The 23,459-nt window shown below is 35.4% G+C and overlaps 1 protein-coding gene across 4 annotated transcripts in view; it reads left to right on the forward strand.

Annotated features, from left to right (window-relative positions):
* The window catches only part of lpp (LIM domain containing preferred translocation partner in lipoma), a 218,761-nt gene that overhangs the window by 167,461 nt on the left and 27,841 nt on the right, over window positions 1-23,459 (forward strand). For all 4 annotated transcript variants that reach the window (XM_058777838.1, XM_058777836.1, XM_058777837.1 and 1 more), the window contains 2 exons: window positions 4,082-4,163; window positions 19,781-19,950. In XM_058777838.1, the coding sequence (XP_058633821.1) occupies window positions 4,082-4,163; window positions 19,781-19,950 (252 nt within the window). The remainder of the gene's footprint in view (window positions 1-4,081; window positions 4,164-19,780; window positions 19,951-23,459) is intronic.

Genomic DNA, 23,459 nt, shown 5'->3' on the forward strand with positions numbered 1-23,459 from the left:
TGAAAGACAGACCTATTTGCTAAATGGTTTGGGTGAGCGTCACTTTTTTGCATGGTACTTCAATGCAAAAACATGTCTTAGTCACTAACCACCTGTTTCAGCAGCCACTAAATGCAGTGACATTTCAGTCCCTGGCCCCGATTACATGCACACAATTTTCTGTTTAAGGTCCACATTCTGGTTAAGCCTTTATTCTAAAAAAGATGTAGCTGTGGAAATATTCAGCATATTTCTCATGCAATTTATTTAGATGCCTTTTAGTAATATCGGATAACAATATTACAGGTACTGTATGCAATTGTAAAATCCAAAGCACATTTCTTCAGTAGCTTAATTTTTATCAGTCTGTATCTAAACTGTACCTCCTAAAATTACTCTATACCATTCAAAAGTGTCATTATTATTATTGTTTATTGTTATTTTAAAGAAATTATTTAATTAACACTTTTATTGCCAGAATGCATTATACTTATCCAAAGTGACAGTAAAGCCTTTTACATTATTATGGAAATATTCTATTCATATTAAATAAATGCTGTTCTTTTGAACATAATAAACCCTGAAAAAAATCTATCATGCTTTCACAGAAATATTAAGCTGCACAATTGTTTTTATCTGTGATAATAAAAAATCAGCATATTAAAATGATTTTTAAAGGATCATGTGACACTAAAGACTGGGTGCTGACAATTCAGCTTTGCTATCACAGGCATAAATTAATTTTTTAAATATGTATTAAAATAGAAAACAGTTATTTTAAATGGTAATATTACTGTTTTTACTGTATTTTTGATCAAATAAATGCAGCACTGGTGAGCATAAGCCACCAAAATATTTAAAAAACCATACCAAACTTTCGAACAGTAGTGTCTGAACATGCACAGAAATCAGTAGTTATGTTGGATATTTTTAACCAAATTGTTTATGTAACCCAAATTTTTAAATAATACTTCACAATTTCACAAAAATCACAATTATTATAATCACAGTAATGATCATCTGCACCCTCCACAAACTTGCACTCAGAACTACACAATAAAGAATCGCCCCTTACAACTTGCTTTTGTTTTCCCTCATAGTTGGTAGAAGCAAGACGGACATATTATCATAGTTTGTTTAATATGAAAATATTGTGTTTTCTACAGCAGGGAATTCTTTGGTTGATTAAACTTTCTTCATTCACACATGAGTAACACATCAAAAGGCCAGGACATCCAATGTGGTCTGTGTTTGGGGGGTATAAGTGTATTCATACGTTTAATTCCCCCTTCCTTAATGTTTTTCTATAATGCTAAATATAATGCAAATGCTAACAAATATAAATAACAGTTTATTATACAAGTCGTACACATGGAGAGATAATTACACACGGCACTCTTTTTAATTAGTTGTTTTTCTTGTCCACAATAATCCACTGTGCCCACTCAGACTGTTAAATTACATGTCAAATTGTCATAAACCACATGGAGCGATTGAGAAACTCCACACATCATAGTTCTTGAAAACATCGAGGTCCCTCATTCTGTGAAGGGATACGGGTCCACCTGGATAGCCAGACACAGGTTAACAAATAGATCTGCAGAAACTTCCTGAGCACTCCTTGATTGTTTACATCCATCCACAATATTCTGTGTTCATATACGAGTAATTAACCCCCACCATAATAATTAGCTGTCTACAGGAAGTGGAGATATGCTGAATTAAAAGTTTTTGTGTGGGCATTCGCCACATGAAAGTTTTCATTAGTTTCCCTCCCACTGTCTGTGTGAAATGCCGTCACCGGCTCTGTATCTTACTGACAGAACGAGTCTCACAGGCCTGACAGCGTGCGGATTGGTGCAGGAACTTGTGACAAGAAAGGAACTGCATGAGTGAACAACTTCAGGGCTGATAAAGTTGTTGCTAAACTGAGGCAGAACGAGTGTTTTTTGTCTGTTGGTCAGAGGGAGGGAAGCAAAGGTTGTGATTTGTGTCTGTAATTGGTGTTTTTATATGAGCCCTTCTCATATTGGGATATCCTGTGTGAACACCAACACCAGAGGCATCCAGACCTCTGGCTCCGTTTTTCTTTAACCCCGGTGATTTGCAGAACTGTGTGTTTTTTTTATAATTGAACAGGGTTGTTGATGTGTTTTTTGGAGTGGTTTCCTGTTTGACCATATTTTGCACCGGTAAATGGTCGTTGTGTGATCTTTAATGGTTTTGGAAAGCCCAGACATTTGGTTAGGATTCTGATTGTTTGTTTGTCAGTCTGTATGTGGATCACCTGGTTTGGTCATTTTGATCGTTTGGTTAAACGAAACGGAAAACAAAGGCGTGATATGTTGAGTAGTACCTATTTCTGCCTAAATTAAAGCTGTAATATGTAATTTCTTTACCACTAGTATATAAACTCTTACGCCTGAAATTTCTTAGCATCCTCCACAGATAAGATTTGAACATAGCAATTTAAAATGTTACCACTGTTGCTGTGTCACTCAGACATGCTCAGGCACAAAGAGTAAATTGTGACTCTTAATATGTGATTTTTAAGGTAGTCTTCTTTGGCCTCAAGACTTTCACTTTTCATGCATCTCTGTCACTTGCTAAATGTTTAAAATGTATTATGGTCTTTGTTAAGCACATATTTAATCCCTGTCATGTGTTACTGCAGTAAGGAAAATACTAATTAATAATAAATAAATAAATAAATAAATCTTTGTCTATACAATATGATGATAATTTAGATTGGTGACGCATTATTTTAGGGTCTCTTAACTAGTTGCTTATTAGCATGCATATTACTAGAATATTAGCCATCTATTAGTAATAATTAAGCACGCATTAATGCCTTATTCTAGATGACCTTATCCTACATCCATAACCTTACCCAATACCTAAACTTAACAACTACCTTACTAACTATTAATAAGCAGCAAATTAGGAATTTATTGAGGGAAAAGTCATAGTTAATAATGAATAAGTGTTCCCTATTCTAAAGTGTTACCTTTTAGATTATATTTTCCCATCAGTGTTGTTGGTTTTAAATAAATAAAATTGGATTGCATTAGCATGCATTAAATTGGTCAAAAGTGGCAGTAAAGACATTTACATTATTACAAACGATTCAAATAAAATGCTTCAAATTTCAAATAAATGTTGTTCTTTTGAACTTTCTATTCATCCAAGAATTCCAAAAATAAATAAATATTAAAAAATTAAGCAGCACAACCATTTTCAACTATGATGATAATAAAAATAATAATTGAGCACCAAAGCAACATATTACTTAAGAATCATGTGACACTGAAGACTGGAGCAATGGCTGCTGAAAAATCAGCTTTGCCTTCACATAAATAACAAAATTGCAATTAATGTTAAACTAGAAAACAGTTATATCAAATTGTATTAATATTTCATTATATTACTGTTTTGCTATATTTTTCATCAAATAAATGCAACATTGGTGAGCAAAAGAGACACCTTTCAAAAAAATAAAAAGTATTATGACATGCAAACCTTTGAACTGGAGACTAAGTATACATTTTACAAAATAATGATGCATGTTTGATACATTAATTCTAATAAAATTGCATCCCATTCCAATTTCATACCCCACTGCAAGATCTTGAAATACAAACAAACAAACAAACACAACATACAATACTTCAGCTCAGCTCTTTTGCCAATAAAAGTCCAGGAACAACCTGTCATTTAAAATCAAGCTGTAGCTGAAGTTAATGAAGTTCATTTACGATTTTGGGTGTTTGAGTGCTTTGAGAAAACGCAGTTGTCACAGCCTTCACTTTACCTTCTGAAACCTCAGCAACAGTCTTGACGTCTGAGTTATTTGTTAGACTGATGATCTCGTTAGGCTGATGATCCATCTAATTAAGAGATGCTTGTGCACATCCATGAAAATCTGTTGCATCGACTCGTCATTTAATTAGCTTGGCGTTATCTTGTTATGGTAAACTACACCGTGTTTTATATAATGTTTGTGAGATTTGTGCTCCTCTGCATTTTGTATACAAGCTGATTAGTTTGTGATTGAGAGTGTACATTATGTATAACCCTGGTGTGTATCTTTGATGTGGTTTAGGGTCGTCCTGAGGAGGAACTGGACCGTCTGACAAAGAAGATGCTGTATGACATGGACAACCCCCCCTCTGAGGAGTATTTTGGTATGTGACCAGTTTACCTCACTCAAACCTGCCTTCATACAGCCATTAGAAATAACCATTTGAATAAAAGCAATGGCCAATTTAAGTGTCCAAATACTTTTTAGGGTCATTATTAGGGTTACCATTCATCCTCTATTTCCGGGACATGGGATTGGGAAACGCTGCATTATATGTATGTCTATTTGCATTGCTTTGACCTTTCTCTATAGATCCCACCTTCTTACATGCCATGACTGGTTAATTATGTTTGAATACACGCTATTGGTCAAACAGTTTTTTCAGTCGCTACTTTCCGCTAGTATGAAAACAATAGGAAAACAAAGCCAATACCAGGACATTTTAGGCAAAAATGAAAGAAATACTGGCCAGGACATGTCTGGGAAAACATGATCACCCTATGTGAGTAGTACATTTGTGTGCTTGTGTGTGTGGCATACGTAACATTTCCATCATTATTGAAAAGGATGTGGCAATGATGTCATTTTATCTAGATATTGACCTTTGTTTTGTGTTCTTTACACGAAGACACAAGAAAATATTATTTCCTTTTTGGGAAGCAGCTGTAGGCCATGGTTGCCTAATCCTATTCCTGGAGAACTACCTTCCTGCAGAGTTCAGTTCCAAGTCTGCTCCAACACACCTGTGTGTAATTATCAAGTGTTCTTGAAGATCTTAATTAGCTGGTTCAGGTGTGTTTGATTAGGGTTGGAGCAGAAAGTCAGATCTCCTCGAATAGGACTGTGAACACCAGGTTTTGTTTTGCAGAAGTGCGATTAAGCCTAAAGTACAGAATGTGTTGGAGTGTGTGAGTGTTTTGCTATATTCACATTCGTCCCTCCACCCCCAGCAGTCTGAGCTTCCCTCTTGTTACCGTAAGTGTCAGAAGCTATTCCCTGCACTTCTTACCATCAGCTCTTACTGTCAGCTTCTGTTTTCACTCTTTAGTTGGGAAACAGAGCTCTCTGCTTTACACATCTACACTTCCTCCACTGTCTGAGAAATCAGATTTAGATAACTAGATTTATTTATTTATTTATTTTTTAATTAGTACTAGTTGTAGTAGTAGTAGTAAAATGAAAAACAAATGTGTGTGTATATATACACTTCAAAAGTTTTAGACGGGTGAGATTTTTTTTAAAAGGAGTCTCTGCTACTCACTAAGGCTGCATTTATTTGATCAAAAATACAGCAAAAACAGTAATATTGTGAAATATTTTTGCAATTTAAAATAACTGTTTTCTATTTGAATATATTTTAAAATGCAATTTATTCCGTGTCACATGATCCTTCAGAAATCATTTTAATATGCTGATTTGCACAAGAAACATTTATTATTATTATCATTGTTTAAAACAGCTGTGTACATTTTTTTTCAGGTTTTTTTGATGAATAGAAAGTTCAAAAGAATGAATAAACAAACAAATAAATAAATAGAATTTTTGATAGTGTGTAATGTTACAAAAGCTTTCTGTTTTAGATAAATGCTTTCTGTTTGAACTTTATAGTTAATGTAACTTTCTAGGTATATGCATGAATCTAAAATATATACATTTAATTTAACTTAAAAATGTTATAGAATATATAAAATACAAATAAACTCTCTCTACTGCTATATTTTTAAAAGATGAATATAATTTAATATAGTCTAAATTATATTTTTAAAAAGCCTCTAACATTAGCTTTCTCTACTCTTTTTCTATTCCATCTATTTGTTTTCTTTTTATTTATTAAATAATTATAAATAAAAAAAAACGTTGCTATGTGTACTGCGTTAGGCTAACTGAGACTTGTCATATCGCTTGCATATTACTGCTCTTTTGTTGATTTTGATTGCTTCCATTGTCCTCATTTATAAGTCACATTGGATAAAAGCATCTGCTAAATGATTAAATGTAATATTATATAAATGTGATTTTATATATATATATTTTATATATATATTATCATATTTACTTATTGATATGAAAGCCCCTAGCCTCACAATCCTATATTTCCAGGCATGACAACAAAAGCTGATACATGTTTTTACTCTATATTGACATGCACTTTTATTCTGAAGTGCTTAGTTTGCCTGTATGTAAAAAAACTGGTTTGCATGAAGCAAGGTGTAAGGGTTAAATGAAATAAGAGAGAGGGTGGGTTGGGCTGATGTGTCCTGCTTTCGTCAGGGCATGTGTCAGCAGCGAGTGGCCCGGAGTAAACGCGTGGCACGAGTGCACATTGCACAGTCACACGCACGCACACACACATATATATGCGCAGTGTTTGCAAACTGCCTTAATGGCTAGAGGGAGGTTGAAAGCAGGCTAGTGAGCCTGTAAATGGGTCTGTGTGAACCCAGGTCAGCCAGGCATACCCAGTCACTGAGAATGTCACACACAGGCAGCATCTAACCAAGAGCACAGCACTCCTGGGATTTAATAGAGGGGCTAAAAGAGGAAGAAAGCCAGGGGTGTGATGAGGTTAAAGAAAGTAGGAGAGAAGAAGATGCAGCATTGTATGCGAAGGTCAAAGTCCCTATGCAATTTTGGCTTTTAGTTTATGTCTGTTTGGCTTTTAGCTTGGTGGCAATCTGTATTATAGTGTACTACTAAAAGATGACAAAATAACTTTTATCAGGTACACAGATTTAAAAGCTCTACTGGGAGAATAGCACTTTCCATAGGGCACTTTCTATTGTATATATACTTTTTGTGAAACATTTGAAACACAAATCTAAAACTCACAAAGCTAAACTATTTTTAATAAAATAAATTATAAACTGTACTAAAAAAATGTACTGTAAAATACAGCGTCAAAGACAAAAAGGAGAGAGAGAGAAAAAAACTGTCAGCTGTGGTTGACAGAATAATTCTGTAAAAATACATTAAAAATTACAAGAACTAAGAATTTTGTTAAAAAAAAAACAAACAAACAAACAAAAAAAAAAAAAACATCAAATGTAAGGTGTCACCCAGGGAATTCAGTTTTCCATTGTAAATAATAAAATGACTTGTTCTTTTTTAATTTAAAAGATGGTACATTTAACATAATTTTATTGTAAACTTACATTAAATGTAATGTGAATATAATAGTTTTCCCACGTATAATGTAAGGGAACTTCTTTACTGTAGCATTTTTATATTCTTTCACAATTAAATCTCTTTTACATTTTTTAGTGTTTGCATTTTTTTTTTTTTTACTTGACTGGAAAATATTTGTATTTTATTTTATATTTATTTTGTTATTGTAAAGGGGATAAATCACCCAAAAATGAAAATTATGTCATTAATTACTCGCCCTCATGTCGTTCCAATTACATTGTTCCGATACATTGTTTTCGTTCAGATCACAGCGTAAACAACATAGACAACGTATCTGCATGGCACAGCTGACACAGAACAGCATATGCTGTTTATGTTTAGTGGATACTCTCTAACAATTGTGCCAGGGTGACGCGGAGTAGACGAAATGTTGAATAGTAGAAGTAGTTATTTTTCTTTTCTTTCACACAAAAAGTAATCTCGTAGCTTCGTAAAATTACGGTTGAACTACTGATGTCACATGGATTATTTTACCAATGTCCTTGCTGCGTTTCTGTACCTTGACAATGGTTGTACCCTTGCTGTCTATGCAGGGTCAGTGAGCTCTCAGAATTCATCAAAAATATCTTAATTTGTGTTCCGAAAATGAACGGAGGTCTTACAGGTTTGGAACGACATGAGGGTAAATAATTAATGACATAATTTTCATTTTTGGGTGAACTATCCCTTTATAACATCTCCTTTCGCTAAACACTGAAAAAAGGGAAAAAAATAATTCATACTTTTTTTTTGGCCAATTAAATGTTATGGCCAATGAATATCTGTTCATAATGCCACCAGTTTTGCCAAACTGTAATGTAAACTTTTTAAAAGCAGCCTTTTGATTTGAGCTAGCTGAATGTCCTGTTTCGAAAGGAATATTTAGAAAAAATAAAGAAAATTATTTTCATGGGGTCTATAATGACAAAACAAGACACACATAAAGCAACAGCACACATTTTAGACCAAGACCGCTTCCTTTCTTACCTCTTCCAGTGCTGTCTTTCTTCCCCACACATCTCCTTCCCCTAAGATTTCTCTTATGATCCTGCAGGATGTCATCCAGAACTCCTCTGAAGATCTGCGCTGTAAGACAGGGAACCCTTTGAGTATAAGATACTCTGTAATTGCTACCCATCTGATTGCTTGTTCAAGGCCTCCTTCCTCTTAAAAGGGCAGGATAGGGGATAGAGCGGGTGTTGTGAGTGACTGCTGAAGTGGAACCCCAAGGCTAATAATTAACTAAATTAATCAGAGTCAATGCCATGATCTCTCCCGGCTGGACGCTTAGCGCTCCCTCAATTGAGGATGTTTGTACTGCTGGAACAGAGGACTCTGGGTCTCCAGAGACAGACACGATTCGGTTTTCTTCTGTTTCTCATTCTGAATACAACATGCCTTAAGTCTGAGGCGAGATACATTGGTGTAATTATTAGCAGAGATTGGTTACATGGTAATTCAGTCAGAACATAATCTGTTAAAAGACAAGGAACACATAATAGTTTTCACAGTTGGCTGCATTCATCACAGTTCAGCCAACACACACGGCACTTCCTCCCTCCATTACAAGGTATTTTCATTTCTAAAGAGCACAAGCAGGACACAGAACTGAATAATGCAGACTTTGAGGCACACTGTATGTGTCGTGTGAGTGAATCGCTACCAAAACTGTCTCTGAAGTTTCTGATTAATTGATATTTCTATCTCAATATACTCAGCGAGAGATCCTGTTCGTTTTTGTGCTCGGAGAGATTGCGTTTGTGTAACTCATTAGGGAACTCTCAGAAGAGTTTAGATGAGGAGCGATTCCTTAGCTCCACAGCTTGGCTCTTCAAAAACTTCTTGGGTGCAAACATGTGTCAGATCAATTTTCAAAGATTTTGAAAAATCAGATTAAAGATTTCGAAAGGCAAATGACTCAACGGTCAACCAGAACTTTTTTCTTTGTGCTGTGGTTAGGAGTTGGGAATAGCAGCGTTTTTCTAAAGTCAGCTGGAGATGCTCTCATAATTTATGAGACATCTTGCCATGAAAACTTGATGAAGAATCTTGGAAGAGTTTGAGATTTTTTTGAACACATAGTAGAGGGCCAAGACCCCAGACATTGGACTGTAGTAAATGGGTCAAGTGGCATTCAGCTTTGTGTTTCAAACACAACACTATCAACTCTTCTGTAAAAGGCTACAATGTCCCGGAGTGTATTAGCAGAGCTTTCTATCAGAGAGCGTTGTGCATTGTCCTAGATACTCTGGTTGAACATTTGCATATTACTCACTTGCCCTTAGCGAAGTCTCAGGAGTATGCTTTAAAATTCACTCCCACGTGTGTGCATGAAAATGTGGGATTTGTGGCATTTTAAAGTGCTGTAACCCTAAAACGGGTCAAGAACTGCACTGATTCTGTCCCGCCGGTAAGGTTTCGGTGTGCAGGCCAACATGACAATTTCCACAAAAACACTACTACTCCATCCATTAAAGTCGCTTACTGTATAAAGTTGCTGTATGCCGTCAGCTTCAGATTTTTCTTCTCTTCAAATCATGCTTTTCATGGTCTACTTTTATAGTGACACTTAAATTCATGTAACATCTTAGGAAGGCCCTCTTTATTTGTAAAAACATGAGTTCATGCTAATAAATATCTTATACACAATACACACACACATGCACTTATACATACATAATATCACATAGTGTATGCATATTTTTGTCTTTGTTTTAACGCCCGATGCACTAAAGGAATTATGAAAATCAAGCACACGCCAATGTTCTGACAAAATCAGTGCTGAATACAATTTGCTCAGCACTACAGTAGAGAATTTAGCACCTAGTTAAAGTTTATTATGGGTAATTACTGAATAAAACACAGATTTAACACCAAATAAAACACCTAAATGAGTTTTGGTCATTTTATGATTTTATCCAATTCTCCCAGTTGTTGGTCCCAATTAATTATATATTATATACTTGTAATTATATATTTTACATTAATAACATTTACATATTTTGAATGTTTTATTGTTTTACGTTTAATGTCAAAGCATTACTAACAACAGACATAGTTTCACAAAATGTTTCATGTTTTATTGACATTTGGAAATTTGTAGTACACTTTTCCACAATGGACTGCAAGAATAGTTTTGTTGAATTATAAGATGCAACAGCCTACTGGCCTGCATCCTTTGTTTACAAGCTGCGAATTGGTTCCCACGGTGATTCTGGGGAAATAAAGCTTATGTTTAGCTTTGAATCAAAAGAAAAAGATCCAGACCTTACCTGCCTTGGGCAATGTGAAGTCTCTGGTTAATAAAATAGACAAGTAACTGACCAGAAGTGAATGAGAATACAAACACTGAAACTTGGCTGAGAGCTGATGCTCCCGACTCCACGATTGAACCGGTTGGGTTTTTTCTTGTTCATGAGTAAGAGCAAGTAAAGTAATTTGTTTTTTATTAATAAATAGCACAGCCTATGACATCAAGACTATCGAGGGTAAAAGTTTTTTTGACTGTAACTAAATTACCTGCCACGGGATTTTTTATGTTTTTATTGAGGAAATAAACAAAAGTTCAGAGGGCTTTGTAAATGGGACTGTAAGGTAAATGGTAAGAGAATTATACATTAACATAGGATAATGGCATCCCTACAAAAAACAAATAGTTTTTCCCGATATCAGGCCATTCCCCATTGTTGATCACAAAGGCCCTGAAGTACCTACTGAACAAAACAAGAAGGTGTTCATGGGACAGAGAGGACCTGGAAAGCACTGCTGAAAAAACAACTTTAAAAAAACAAAAACAAAAAAAAATTCTACAGGGATGATCTGAAACTTCAGCACAACAGTGGTGTGGTATAAAATGAGAAGCACGACAGGAAACAAACAGGCTGCTAGAAACTGGTAGTTCAGGTAAAACTTGGAACAAATTAATCTGCAGTTCAGTGGATTTGATTGTTTTAATCACTGGTGCAATCCTGATCCCCAAGAAGTATATATTATATATAATCCTTCACTATCTAGATTTGACTCTAGTACCTGCATATACTGCATGTAGAATATATTTGCTACATATAAATGTATGAAATAACCCTATTTTATTGTAAAGGCAGTGCAATTAGATTGCAAAACTAATATAAAAATCTGCAATGATCAAAAATGTTTATGTGGTCTGATGAGACTCGTAATGAGATTATAGTGTCCCTAGTTTAAATTGTGGGTGATTAGAAGACCTCCCTCCCCTTCATGTTTGGTTTCTAGCAGTTGAGAGGCTCATGAGCAGACAGATAGCAGCAGAAGGGAGTTGGATAATGCAACTACTGCATATGAATCAACACTTAGACTGTATATTGTCCTTAATGAGCTGGTGTGACCATGTCAGAACAGTTATTTCCTTTGATATCTGTATACTTGTATGGGATAGTATATATATATATATATATATATATATATATATATATATATATATATATATATAATTATTATTATTATTATTTTTTTTTTTTTTTTTTTAGAAAGTCAGCCGACTTGAAAAGTCCCAGTGCTTCCTATGGCCACTCTGTTCCTGTCCACCATCAGCTGTAATCATGTCAACAGGGAAGGGCTCTGGCCTCTTACTCCCGTCTCCACTAACTCTTCACTTCCTTGAGAACTTGTTTACTTATCTTTGAACTGCTAACTTTCAGTAATTTTTCTTAAAGGATTTGTTCACTCAATTTGTTCCAAACTCGCATAACTTTCTTCCATGGAACACAAAAGCACAATTTTGAATAATGTAATGGTTGCTCTTTTCCATATAATTACAATGAATGAGCCTGAAGCTCTCAACCTTCACGAAGGACCCAAAAATAAGTGTAGAAGTACTATAAAACACCCCAAAAATTGTGGTTCTATTGTGTTATATTGTCATATTGTCTCATTCACCCCGGCTCCTAATGCATGGTTTTTCCTTCTGGAGCATCAGTGAGTGTTTGAACCTTCTGTAATAGTTGCATATGAGTCCTTCAGTTGTCCTCAGTGTGAAAAGATGCATCTCAAAATCATACAGTCATTGTTGGAAAGGGTTCAAATACACAAAAATGCTGGAAAACCAAAGCATTTGTGAGAACTGAAGGATTTTTCTGAAGAACAGCAGGCGGTTTAACTGTTCGGGACAAACAAAGGACTGATGAACAACTATCACTACACAAAAAAAACAAACAAACAAAAAAAAAAAAAACGGCTGTGGATCATTCAGGTAACAGCACAGTATTAAGTATCAAGTGTATGTAAACCATTGAACGGGGTCATTTTTATAAATTCAACTATTATTTTCTCTTGTGGACTATATGAAAACACATTTTATGTGAAATCTTATTCAGGTGAGTACTAAATAAACAATAACATGCATTTTGTATGATCCCTCTTATTTTGGTAAAAATAATTAACATTTTGCAGATTCTGCAAGGTGTATGTAAACTTTTGACATCAACTGTATATACAAATACATTTCTAATATATATATAGATATATCAATGGGAAGGCTTCAAAATACTTGTAATAAAGCAAGTTTGTTATATAATTGCATTATACAAAAAAAAAAAATGCCAAAGGATATTTTTTAAAAATTCATATCCATGGAAGAAAAAGTTGGGTTTGGAACAACATAAGGGTGAGTAAATCATGACAACATTTTCATTTTTAGGTGAACTTTCCTTTAAATAATTAAATTTGGCTCTGAATATGTAGTTATATCCTTGTCTGGATCCTGCTGTTTCCTTCCAGACACACATGAGTATTGCCTGCTTTTTTTATTCTCGTATGCTGTGTTTATGTTTCAGTTCTTCAAGACCAAGGACACGCTGCTTTCTAGTCTTACATCAGCGTGTGGTGTGCCACTTAAATCTGTCTTTCCTCTCTCACTTTCTCTTTTCTTCTTTTCCCCAGCACCCATTCTCTTTCCTCTCCTGGCTCACACTTCAGATGGTCAGTGAGGGCCTGTTTCCCGTTATAGTTCATGTGAGGTGATATCATCTAACACAAACCTTCATTGTCGGAGAGCGCGGGTCGGCGATTGTGCTTCGTTGAGACAGCTCCACTGAGGCTTGCAAGATTGTCTGCGTTGCAGGCCTAGTTTAAGGAGCTGGAGGGCTTACAATGAATCATGTTGCTAGATTTCATTCGTGGGTGAGCGTTTGACCCCAAGAAAGAAAGTTTTGTGCCACACAAAAATGCAGTCTTACACATTCGCTCACCTCCACACTCCAGCCCTCTTCTTTATCTCTCTTTCTCTCTTTTTTTCTGTTCGCCCTATTTACACCCTGGCACCTGTCCATGTCACAGTTCCCACCTACTTCCAGGACATGTAACCCATACGCTTCCCCCACACCCTCTCTCTCATCTGCACGCTGCCCTGCAGGCTTGACACACTGTGAGGTAATGCATTGTGGCATGTAACTCCCCCCTTTCCTTCTGCTCTGGAGTCACATCCCATTCTGCCTCATCATTATTTGCTGACATGGGAATGAGATTACAGGGGTTATGGGTAAGGTGCATTGAGAGATTGGAGCACATTGATGCCACTCATTCTTTTTGTCATTTGAAATGAAACCAGAATCAGACAGCTGTGTACAAGGCATTTGGAATGAACACACAAAGAAATGACAGAAAGAGAAACTAGGGAAAATACAAAAAAATACATAAATTTCAAAAGTGTAATCCTGAAACTTTGTGCGGCCATATTCTTGCGTTCTGACTATCTACGTCATTTAATGCTAATATAATAGTATTGATCCACTTCAAATGTTGACTAGTGTGTGTATATATATATATATTACATATGAATATATAGAAGTATAAATTATTTTTTAAACATTTATGTATTTATTTATTTATGAAATAATCATAATAATAAACAAAATTGTCAAATTACTTAATATGGTAAATATAAAAATTTTGTAAGAGGTTTATGCAAGTCACTGTACATGTGAATTTTACTTCATTTTTGTATAAATTAATTGATATGCTATGAAAACGTGAGCATTACAAGCATCCTTGACCTCAATAATATGTGTTTGCAACTCTAATAAATAAACATTTGGCATGACTTTTTACCTTCTTTTTTTTTTTAATTCTCTGCGCACAGAGCCTGTCACAACAGATTTATTTTTCTCCTCAGCTTTTTGTGTGGGAAAAAGGGGGGGAAAAACAAAGTGTGTGTTTGGTAACATTGCTCTGTAATAAATTTGTGAATTAGAGCAGCATAATTTGCTGGAGCGGAATTTGCTGTTGAAACAGATGTTTTTTAAATCATTTCATTTTTTCACTCCAGCTGCAGGAATGTGTTGTTTGCTATTGTTCCTAAAAAACAAGATGAATTCCATCTGTGGGAATCTGTGTTGCATTATTGCTACTATTTCTGTCTAATAACGCTCTGTTGTTTACACCGCAAAATATTCTTTCTGAAGCAACAAAGTTCTTGCGAGCCCAGAATATGTGTTGTGGATCTGTTGTGTTTATTTGTTTACATGCGCGTTGTCACGATTCTCTTTGTCTTCCAGTACTGAGAAGGCTGCGTTTCCTCCTTAAAGAATCGCACCTTCTTTTCTCAGCGAGTCAGGAAAGTTTGGCCTTCCACAAAAAAGTTCTTTGCGTTCCCTCTTTACACGCATGATCTTTGATTTCCGGCGATGTAAGATCAAAATTGCTGCTCGCGCTCGCGCCGCCTTTCATGCACCCCTCTTGCATCGCAGCATGAAAAAACAAAGAGCGGCGAGACGGAGATGTGCAGGAAATCTTAGCAGGCCTGCCACTCAAAACATCCACCATCGCCAAACAACGGCATCTGCCTGCCACCACAAATACATTAGAAATCAATTATTTATGGAATGCAGTCAAGAACTCTTTAATCTTCTCCTTTTATCCAATTAAAATGCCTAACCGCTTTAAGCCTTTCACAAGGCTTGTGAGCAACACACTCGGCCTCTTTCTTCTTCCTTCATTCCGTCCTTATTATTTCTTCTTTTCTCATTTTTTGTTTTTTTCCGAGGTTGCATATAAGAAAGAATGGAGGCTTCATAGGGATGGTGAAGACAGAAGAGAAAGTGTATAAAGTGTAAATGAACTCTTCCACTCCTACCCCTTCTGGTTACAAAGGAACTATTTGAAGTTTTAATATGAAGACTCGCCTTCCATTCCCAGAGCAGGGGACACAGGGGAAAGTGAAGACTCTTTCATGAGCTCTTTCTGCCCAGTGTTAAGGGGGAGATTCAAAAGCAGTTGAGCAGGATAGAGATGTACAACTGCCGTTTTCATTATGCAGAAATCTGGTTGTGGCCTTTTATCGCAAATATGTTAACGTCCTGCACCAGAATCACTAATGTTTGGCAGTTCTTCGTTTGTTTTATTCCGTTTTAATCACATAATCCAAAATGGATTACCCTTAAGCATTACACATATCTTTGCAAAATAACAAGTAATCAAATACTGTACCTGTGATCTTTACATGACGACTAATTCAAATTTAAATTAGAGTTTTATGGCCTTTATTTAAATGCTACTGTATTTTAGAAGATTTAAACAAATTTAAAAATCATCTTGATCTCCTACTATATGGATTTGTGTCTGGTCCTTTCCCTTAAATATCTGCATCTAGCAAGTGTAATATAGTTCTGTTCAGAAGAATTTTGGGGGTAAAAGGGACTGGACTTTCATTATGTCCAGCCTTTCGTTATGTTCATTTAGCAATTTCACTGGGTTACATGAGTCCTCCATTTGCGAGATTGTAGTTATAGAGTGGCTGATAGTAAAAATGTGTTGATTTTAGTGCTGTCAAATGATTAATCGCGATTAATCGCATCCAAAATAAGTTTTTCCATAATATATGTGTGTTCTGTGTATATTTATTATGTATATATAAATACACACACATACAGTATATATTTTGAAAATATTTACATCTATATTTATATTCATATAGTTTAAATAACATAAAAAAAACATAAAAATAAAATTATTCTGAAATATATACATGCACGTGTGTGTATTTATATATACATATTAAATATACACAGCACACATACCGTATGTATATATATGTGTGTGTGTGTATATATTATGAAAACAAAAACTTTTATTTTGGATGCGATTAATTGTTTGACAGCACTAGTTGATTTATTAATTGAAAAATAAAGTCTTTTCTATTATTCTCGCTCAGAGACTGACTGTGAGTCACCAGAAATGGTTGCGGCTACAAATGAGTCAAAGAATATTTAGACCCCACAATTAGAGAGACGGTTGTGAACATGTGACTCTCTGATCTCCTGCCTGCACCAATTAGACTTCACATAATGTATATGTGTGTGACTTTTTTTAGTGTCTGTAGAGATTTCTTTGCAGCTGCTGATGCTATGTGGGTCATCTTCCTGTATTCCCTACTGACTCCAATATTGAGAGAAACGTGCCTTTAGAAACTAAATGACTGCTAAATAACAAACAGTGTACCTACAGACAGGTGTTGCTGAATGATCTGTAATCATATATATATATATATATATGGCATTTGAGGATTTCTTTTTTCTCACATCCTGTGAGTCCACAGCATTCCCACTCCACTGAAAGGAAAGAGGATTTCTGAACTGTTTCCTGCACTCAGGCTTTGAGGGTGACCTGCGCTCATCCCTTGGCCGTATTTCCCACTCACATTCTCTCTTTTCTTTTTCTGTGCTTGTCTCTCTCACACACTTGTTTGGCTCAGAGGGGTCTGTGATCCAGAGCCACTCTCGTTTCAGCCCATCTGAAGTGATTACCTTTGCTTGGGATTCCACCCACCCCCACAGGTCCCCTGGGGAGCCGCGGCAGGCAGACGGCTCCACTTTATTTCCTCCGCCTGCTCTGTGGTGTTCCTCAGCGTTACCCTGCTGCAGGTACAGCTCAGCGGGGTTGGAGTGGAAATTATCTAGAGATCAGCGTCAGTGAAGTAGCTCACATTAGTTTTAGTGACAGTTCAACACAGGGCACACAAGTGGTAATTAAGAATCAACATGACATTTGTTTTTTTATGCTGTTATTTCATAGACAGGTGTGACAATGCATGGAAATTTTGTGTCGGATCATTTCACAGTGCCTTTAATTGAAGTAATGGTCTGTTTGGCTGTTATTCCGCTATCCACAAAGTCAATTATTAAGCATTTTTGTCTTTACACACTGCAAAACATTATTTTCTGGAAAAATAAAATGCATAAAATAATAATAATAATAATAATCTTAAAACACCATTCAAAAGTTTGGGCCTGGTAAAGTTGTTTTATTGTTACTGAAGTCTCTATATGCTCACCAAGGCTGCATTTATTTGATCAAAAATACATTAAATTTAGAAATACTGTGAAAAATAATACAATGCAAAATATGTTTCCTATTTTAATATATTTTAAAATGCAGTTTATTCCTGAATTTTCAGCAGCCATTACACCAGTCTTCGGTGTCACATGATCCTTCAAAAATGATTTTAATATGCTGATTTGATGCTAAAGAAAATTTTCCTATTATTATTACTGTGTACAAAAGAACAGCATTAGCATTAAAATCATTTACTATCACTTTTGATCAATTCATTGCATTACTTAAAAAAAGTAAATACGCAAAAAATCTTACTGACCCCAAACTTTTCAATGGTAGTGTACATTTACAGCATCTAATAAGCAAAATAGCTTAATATCAACGATGCTGTTACTTTTAGAGAATATACATTTTATTTATCCTCGTTTACAGCGGCGAGAATAACTTAATTCAAAACATATTCTCTTTATTATCTCTTTGTCAATTTTGCTTCTTGAGTAATTTATCTTATTTAATGATGTTTGTATTTATTTTTTATTTTTTACTGGAAAACTAGATAAAAGTATTGATTTAAATAATGACTTTTTGCAATGCATCGACTGAATTGAACAGATATCGTGTCTTAATCCACACGCGTGAGGAGAATTATCTACGATTAAAACTTTGTTGAGAAGAGGTGCTCATATTCAGCTCAGCTTTGATATCTAATCTGAAGAGCAGAAAAGTTCAGTCTGTTTTGTTGATGCCGCCGACAGCTTCAGCGGTGAAAATGGGAGCGTGTCTGATATTTCTCCTGCTCACTGCTTCGCCTTTTGTCTGTGACAAGCTTGAACTCTGGCTCTCATTGCAGTCAGAGAGTGTATCATTTCTAAAAACAGGCTTAAATGAAGCACAAAAGAGAGAGAAAAGAAAAAATGAAGAACTACAGAACTAAAGTTAAGTAAATTAATTCATAATATCTCACACTCTCTCTTTTTTTGAGATCGTATCTGTCCTCAGATGTGTAAAAAGGAAAACACCATAAGATATGGCTCTAAAGCGCATTATTTCCTGATACTGCTAATTAAACTGCTAGTGTCATTAATTGGTTTGAAGATATCTTTGCATTGAGTTGGAGACATCTTAAGCTCAATTAAAGATAGCTTCGACTCAATTACAGATATCCAAATGCCGTGTCCCACAATATGCAATCGGGATCTTTTTTCGGTGCAATACCAGATGCCCTATAACACAAAGATTGTGCTCTTTCCACTTCCAAAGTTTTGTTTTATCATGAAAAGATTGTGTGCGTGTCAATGTGCCAATGCATTGTTTAATCCTATTCTCATCCCAATGGAGATATTATATGTGGCTTTATATAAGGATAGTTTGGCCTGAACAGAGGTTCAGTGGAATTTATTAGTGATTCGTTTGAATATGAGCTGCTCTTTACACATCTGCCATAATCTGAGTGATAAGTTGCATGTGTTTTCACAATTTGTGATGAGTGAGTTGACAGATGGCGGGTGGTATTTGTGCAAACGGTGACGCATTGATCTCCATTTTCTTCACAAAGGGGAAAATCAGCTCACTATAGTCCCTGTTAAGTGACTGACCTTATTAAGCGCCTTAGATTTTTACAATTGTAGGGCAACCGATCACTTTGCCCTTTTTAAAAAGAAGGGAAAAAAAATCCAAACACTTTAAAGGGGTAAATTCCCTGGAGATGGTATCAGTCTAACTTTAGAAATGCTCCTCATATTCAGTTTCTTTTGACATTGACTCTTTTAATTCTTTTTATCTACAAGACTTGCAATTACTCAGTGGAGTAGATTGTTATCATTGGTTGTACCACAAAGATGAGTTGGCTTGAAAGGGGCAACAGACACACTGTTTATTCAAGATTATCTCCGAACCTGAAAGCTAAAGTGTTAGTTTTATTTATAGTTGAAACCTCTCCTCTCCTTTGGAAAAAAATAAAAAATAAATAAATAAATAGATGCAGAAACCTTTTGGTTTGGAGGATAGCAAAGGGTGAATAAACCATATCACCACTTGAAATAGCTATTCTTAATTAGAATGGTTTCACATGAAAGTGGCAGATGGTGCTATTTATACTATATATGTATTATCTGTTTAACCTTTACCTCTACAGTTTTTTTTATCTCTCTCACTATATTGTGTTTGTTTTATAGCATTGAATGTGTTTGTTATAGTTTATGTAATTTTCCTTCTGCATCTGAACTATAATTCCAATGCTGTATTTTGCAGGTCGCTGTGCAAGCTGTGGGGAGAATGTGGTCGGTGAGGGGACGGGTTGTACTGCCATGGACCAGGTCTTCCACGTGGACTGCTTCATCTGCATGACTTGTGGCTCTAAGCTCAGAGGGAAGCCCTTTTATGCTGTGGAGAAGAAGGCCTACTGCGAACCCTGCTATATCGTGAGTGTGATCCGCTCGACGCTCTATATACACACAGTGGGTCTCATACACTAATAGTTAAAGGAATAGTTCACCCATGAGCATGAGTAACCATGAGCAATGAGCACTTTGTCATCATTTACTCACCCTCATTTCGTTCCAAACCTGTATGAGTTTCTTTCTTATGTTGAACACAAAAGAATATATTTTGAAGAATGCTAGTAATCAAACAGTTGATGGTCCCCATTGACTTCCATAGTTTAATTTATTTTTCTACTATGGAAGTCAATGGGGATCAACAACTGTTTGGTTCTTTAAAATATATATATATATTTTTGTGTGTTCATCATAAGAAAGAAACTTACAAAGGTGTGGAATGACATGAGGGTGAGTAAATAATGACAATTTTTGGGTGAACTATTCCTTTAAGTGTTCTTAGTCACGTAAAATATCTGCTGGATGCACAGCAGGTGTGTATACGTATGTAATTTTTACAGTCATTTCTTTCTAATGTTGAGGAGTACATGTGTGAGTTTATTATTTATTGGCCTTTTTGGTTTTATTACATTAGGATGGTGCAGATGTGACAGGATTTTGTTTTTTGTTTTTTTGTATATCCATAACATAACATAGGCTGGACTTAAATCCAGGTCTCTGATAGCGCAACATCTCCTTATATGTCATGGGCAAAGCGCTTTGCCACATTTCTCACATTCTATCATTCTAATATGCTAATTTCATGCTCAACATTTCTTATTATTATCAGCCTTAAAAACTGTGTGAACCATGATGGGTTTTTTTTTTTCAGCATCCTTTGATGCATAGATGGTTCAAAAGAACAGCATTTATTTAATAATAATAATAATAATAATAATTTTTTAAAGATATATAGTTTTTATTAATTTTATTTCAGTTTTAGTTTATTTCAGTGTATACAGGTTAAACTAAATAAAAATGACAACTGTTGCCCTAATTTTAGTTTCAGTTTTAGGTTTAGTCATGATAATAACCCTGATTTGAAATTTAATTTGAATAATTTTTAATATTATTTTTTTAATGTATCTGCATGCATATGGACAACAACAGATGAGATCACAATTTATTAGTACATGCATGTGTGTATATATAGATATGCATAGTGATACATCGTGACCTCATCTTTTGTTGTCTACAAGCACACATTCATACTGTTAGTTTACTTGCCGCTTAGCACATTTCTACACACATATCCAAGAGGAAATACTTCAACGGCGCTAGTTTGCATGCTCTTTGATGTTCTAGTTTCCTTGTCTTCATATGAAGCTAGCTTCAGCTCTCATTAGCTCCATGTTCTGAAGACTTGTCTAAGATCTGCCAGAAGCATCTGGCTCTGTATAAAACCTGGATTTAGGTTCTTTCAGAAATGTTACCCAAACCGTTGCTCTTTTCATAATCATTCACCTATTCCTGTCACACTCTTCATTCTTCCCTGATGAGCTGCTTCACACTTGTTAGCTCGGTAGTCAAATCCATAAGAGGCATAAAGATTAGACAAACAGTGGCCTCGCATGCAAAGGACCAAGCGTCACGTTCAACTCTATCCCATACATCTGATAAGCTTTCACACGGGCAAATCACACTTGAGATGTAACACGAGTATTAAAATCACATTAGACTGCCAGATAGGATTACTTTCCTTTGTAGATTGGAAACCAAATCAGGGCCTCCTTTTTCTCCCTCCACCGTCCACCTTCCTTATTTTTTGTTTCTGAAAATATCTGTTGAAAACTCTCTCATTTCTTCAGGCGAACGGTAAGAGAAAAGGAAATTAGTGACAGTTACAGTAAGAAATGAAAATTAACATTTCTCATCGAACTAGAGGTTAGGAGTTTCTTGTAAAACTCTAACAAACTTTCTGAGCATGTTTTCCCACATTTGAGAGTTGTGCAACATCTGCATGTGCTGGTAGACATTAAAAGTTTTGAGAACCATATTTTGTTTGTCATTTGTACAAAACACTTTTTAATTCCTGTTTTGAAATGCAGCCTTTTCAGCTACTCTGTGTGGGAAGCAAAAAGGGATTACATTAAGAGTATTAGAGTATTGCGTTCATTTAGTTAGCAGTTCTGCATAGGGGTCTGGACATAGCTGGCTATTAGTGTTCACATTCTAATTTTGTATGTAGCTAATTTTATAATGGGTGTCAATGGAGAAAGATGCATTTTAGGACAGATGGTGTTGTTCTAGCCAGACGTTGACTCATTGTTTGGGTTCAGAAAGATCCACAAATGATTTTAAATAAATGTCAACACAAAGTTCTAAAGGCTGTAGTGTCACAAACTCTTTCACACCATTTCGACAACCACATTTTTTTGTAAGACCTGTCAATCAAATTAGTTCACACTTAGCCACCAGTAACCCGGTCTGATATTTCTCAGCCATGGATCTTTACATGTAAGAGAGCAGGCTCTGCAGAAAAGTGAAATATTGTTATTTTATTGTTATAAAAGTATTCTTTATTTGATTGTGGTGTTTATATGGATCACATGCTGACCCATTTCCAAGCTGACAAGAGCAAAAGTGCAGAAAAGGCCTTTTCTGTTTGATCAATCTTTACTGTAAGTATAACATTTTGAAATCCAGAGTCGGTCAGCACCAAAAATAAGTATTAGCCCAACTCACAAAGAAACCAGGCCATTCCTCAAACTGCCTTTTATTTCATCATTGTTTCCCGTTTGTACTTGTGTTATTTCCATTTCCAATGGCATGTGTAGCCTATTTACATTTCTGTTGTGGCCTCAGTGATTCCCTGTTTCCCTTTTAAGAAACCGCTGTATTACTGAGCCATCACTTTCTTTAGTGTTCTTCTCTTTTACACAGACAATGCAAATTTCAAAGAAACCAGAATATTGTTAATATTGGTCAGATTTGTTTAACAATTTAAATGGTCTAAACCAGAGTCGCCTAACTTTTTACTTATAAAGGGGCAGACTGTGATCAATTTTTTTTAATTCACTTAAAAAAAAAAAAAAAAAGAGTTATTTTTATGCCCTCTTGTGCTATGGCATCTAGGGCCAAATCAAAAGTTATTATGTGGGCCCTGGTTTGAGCATCTCGGTCTAAACAGATGCCCTGTTGACCAGAACATCACTGTATGACTGACCACACAATTTTTATTAATAACTCAATATTGCATATTCGATGTTCATGCATGTATTCAGTTGGAAGTAGCCATATAGTAGCCCTGACAGACTGATCGGAATCCTGACACAAAGCACCGATCCGATTGTATTTTATCCCTTTTTTGATTTTATGGGAAAATGTACATTAACTATTTTACGAAGGGGCAATTTTGTAATAATTTGTATTATGTAATTTGTAAGGAACCGTACAATATTTAGGAAAAAAATTAAGCATGAAAGTCCACCCCTAAACATAACCTTCACTGGGGCTTAAGCAGGTCAAACAAAAACATACAAATGTATGAATTATGAATTAGCCACCAATTCGACAAAATATGAAACGGTTATGAATTGCCCTGAGATTGTGTT

The sequence above is a fragment of the Onychostoma macrolepis genome, chromosome 06, assembly GCF_012432095.1.
Source record: "Onychostoma macrolepis isolate SWU-2019 chromosome 06, ASM1243209v1, whole genome shotgun sequence".
NCBI classification, from domain to species: Eukaryota; Metazoa; Chordata; class Actinopteri; order Cypriniformes; family Cyprinidae; genus Onychostoma; species Onychostoma macrolepis.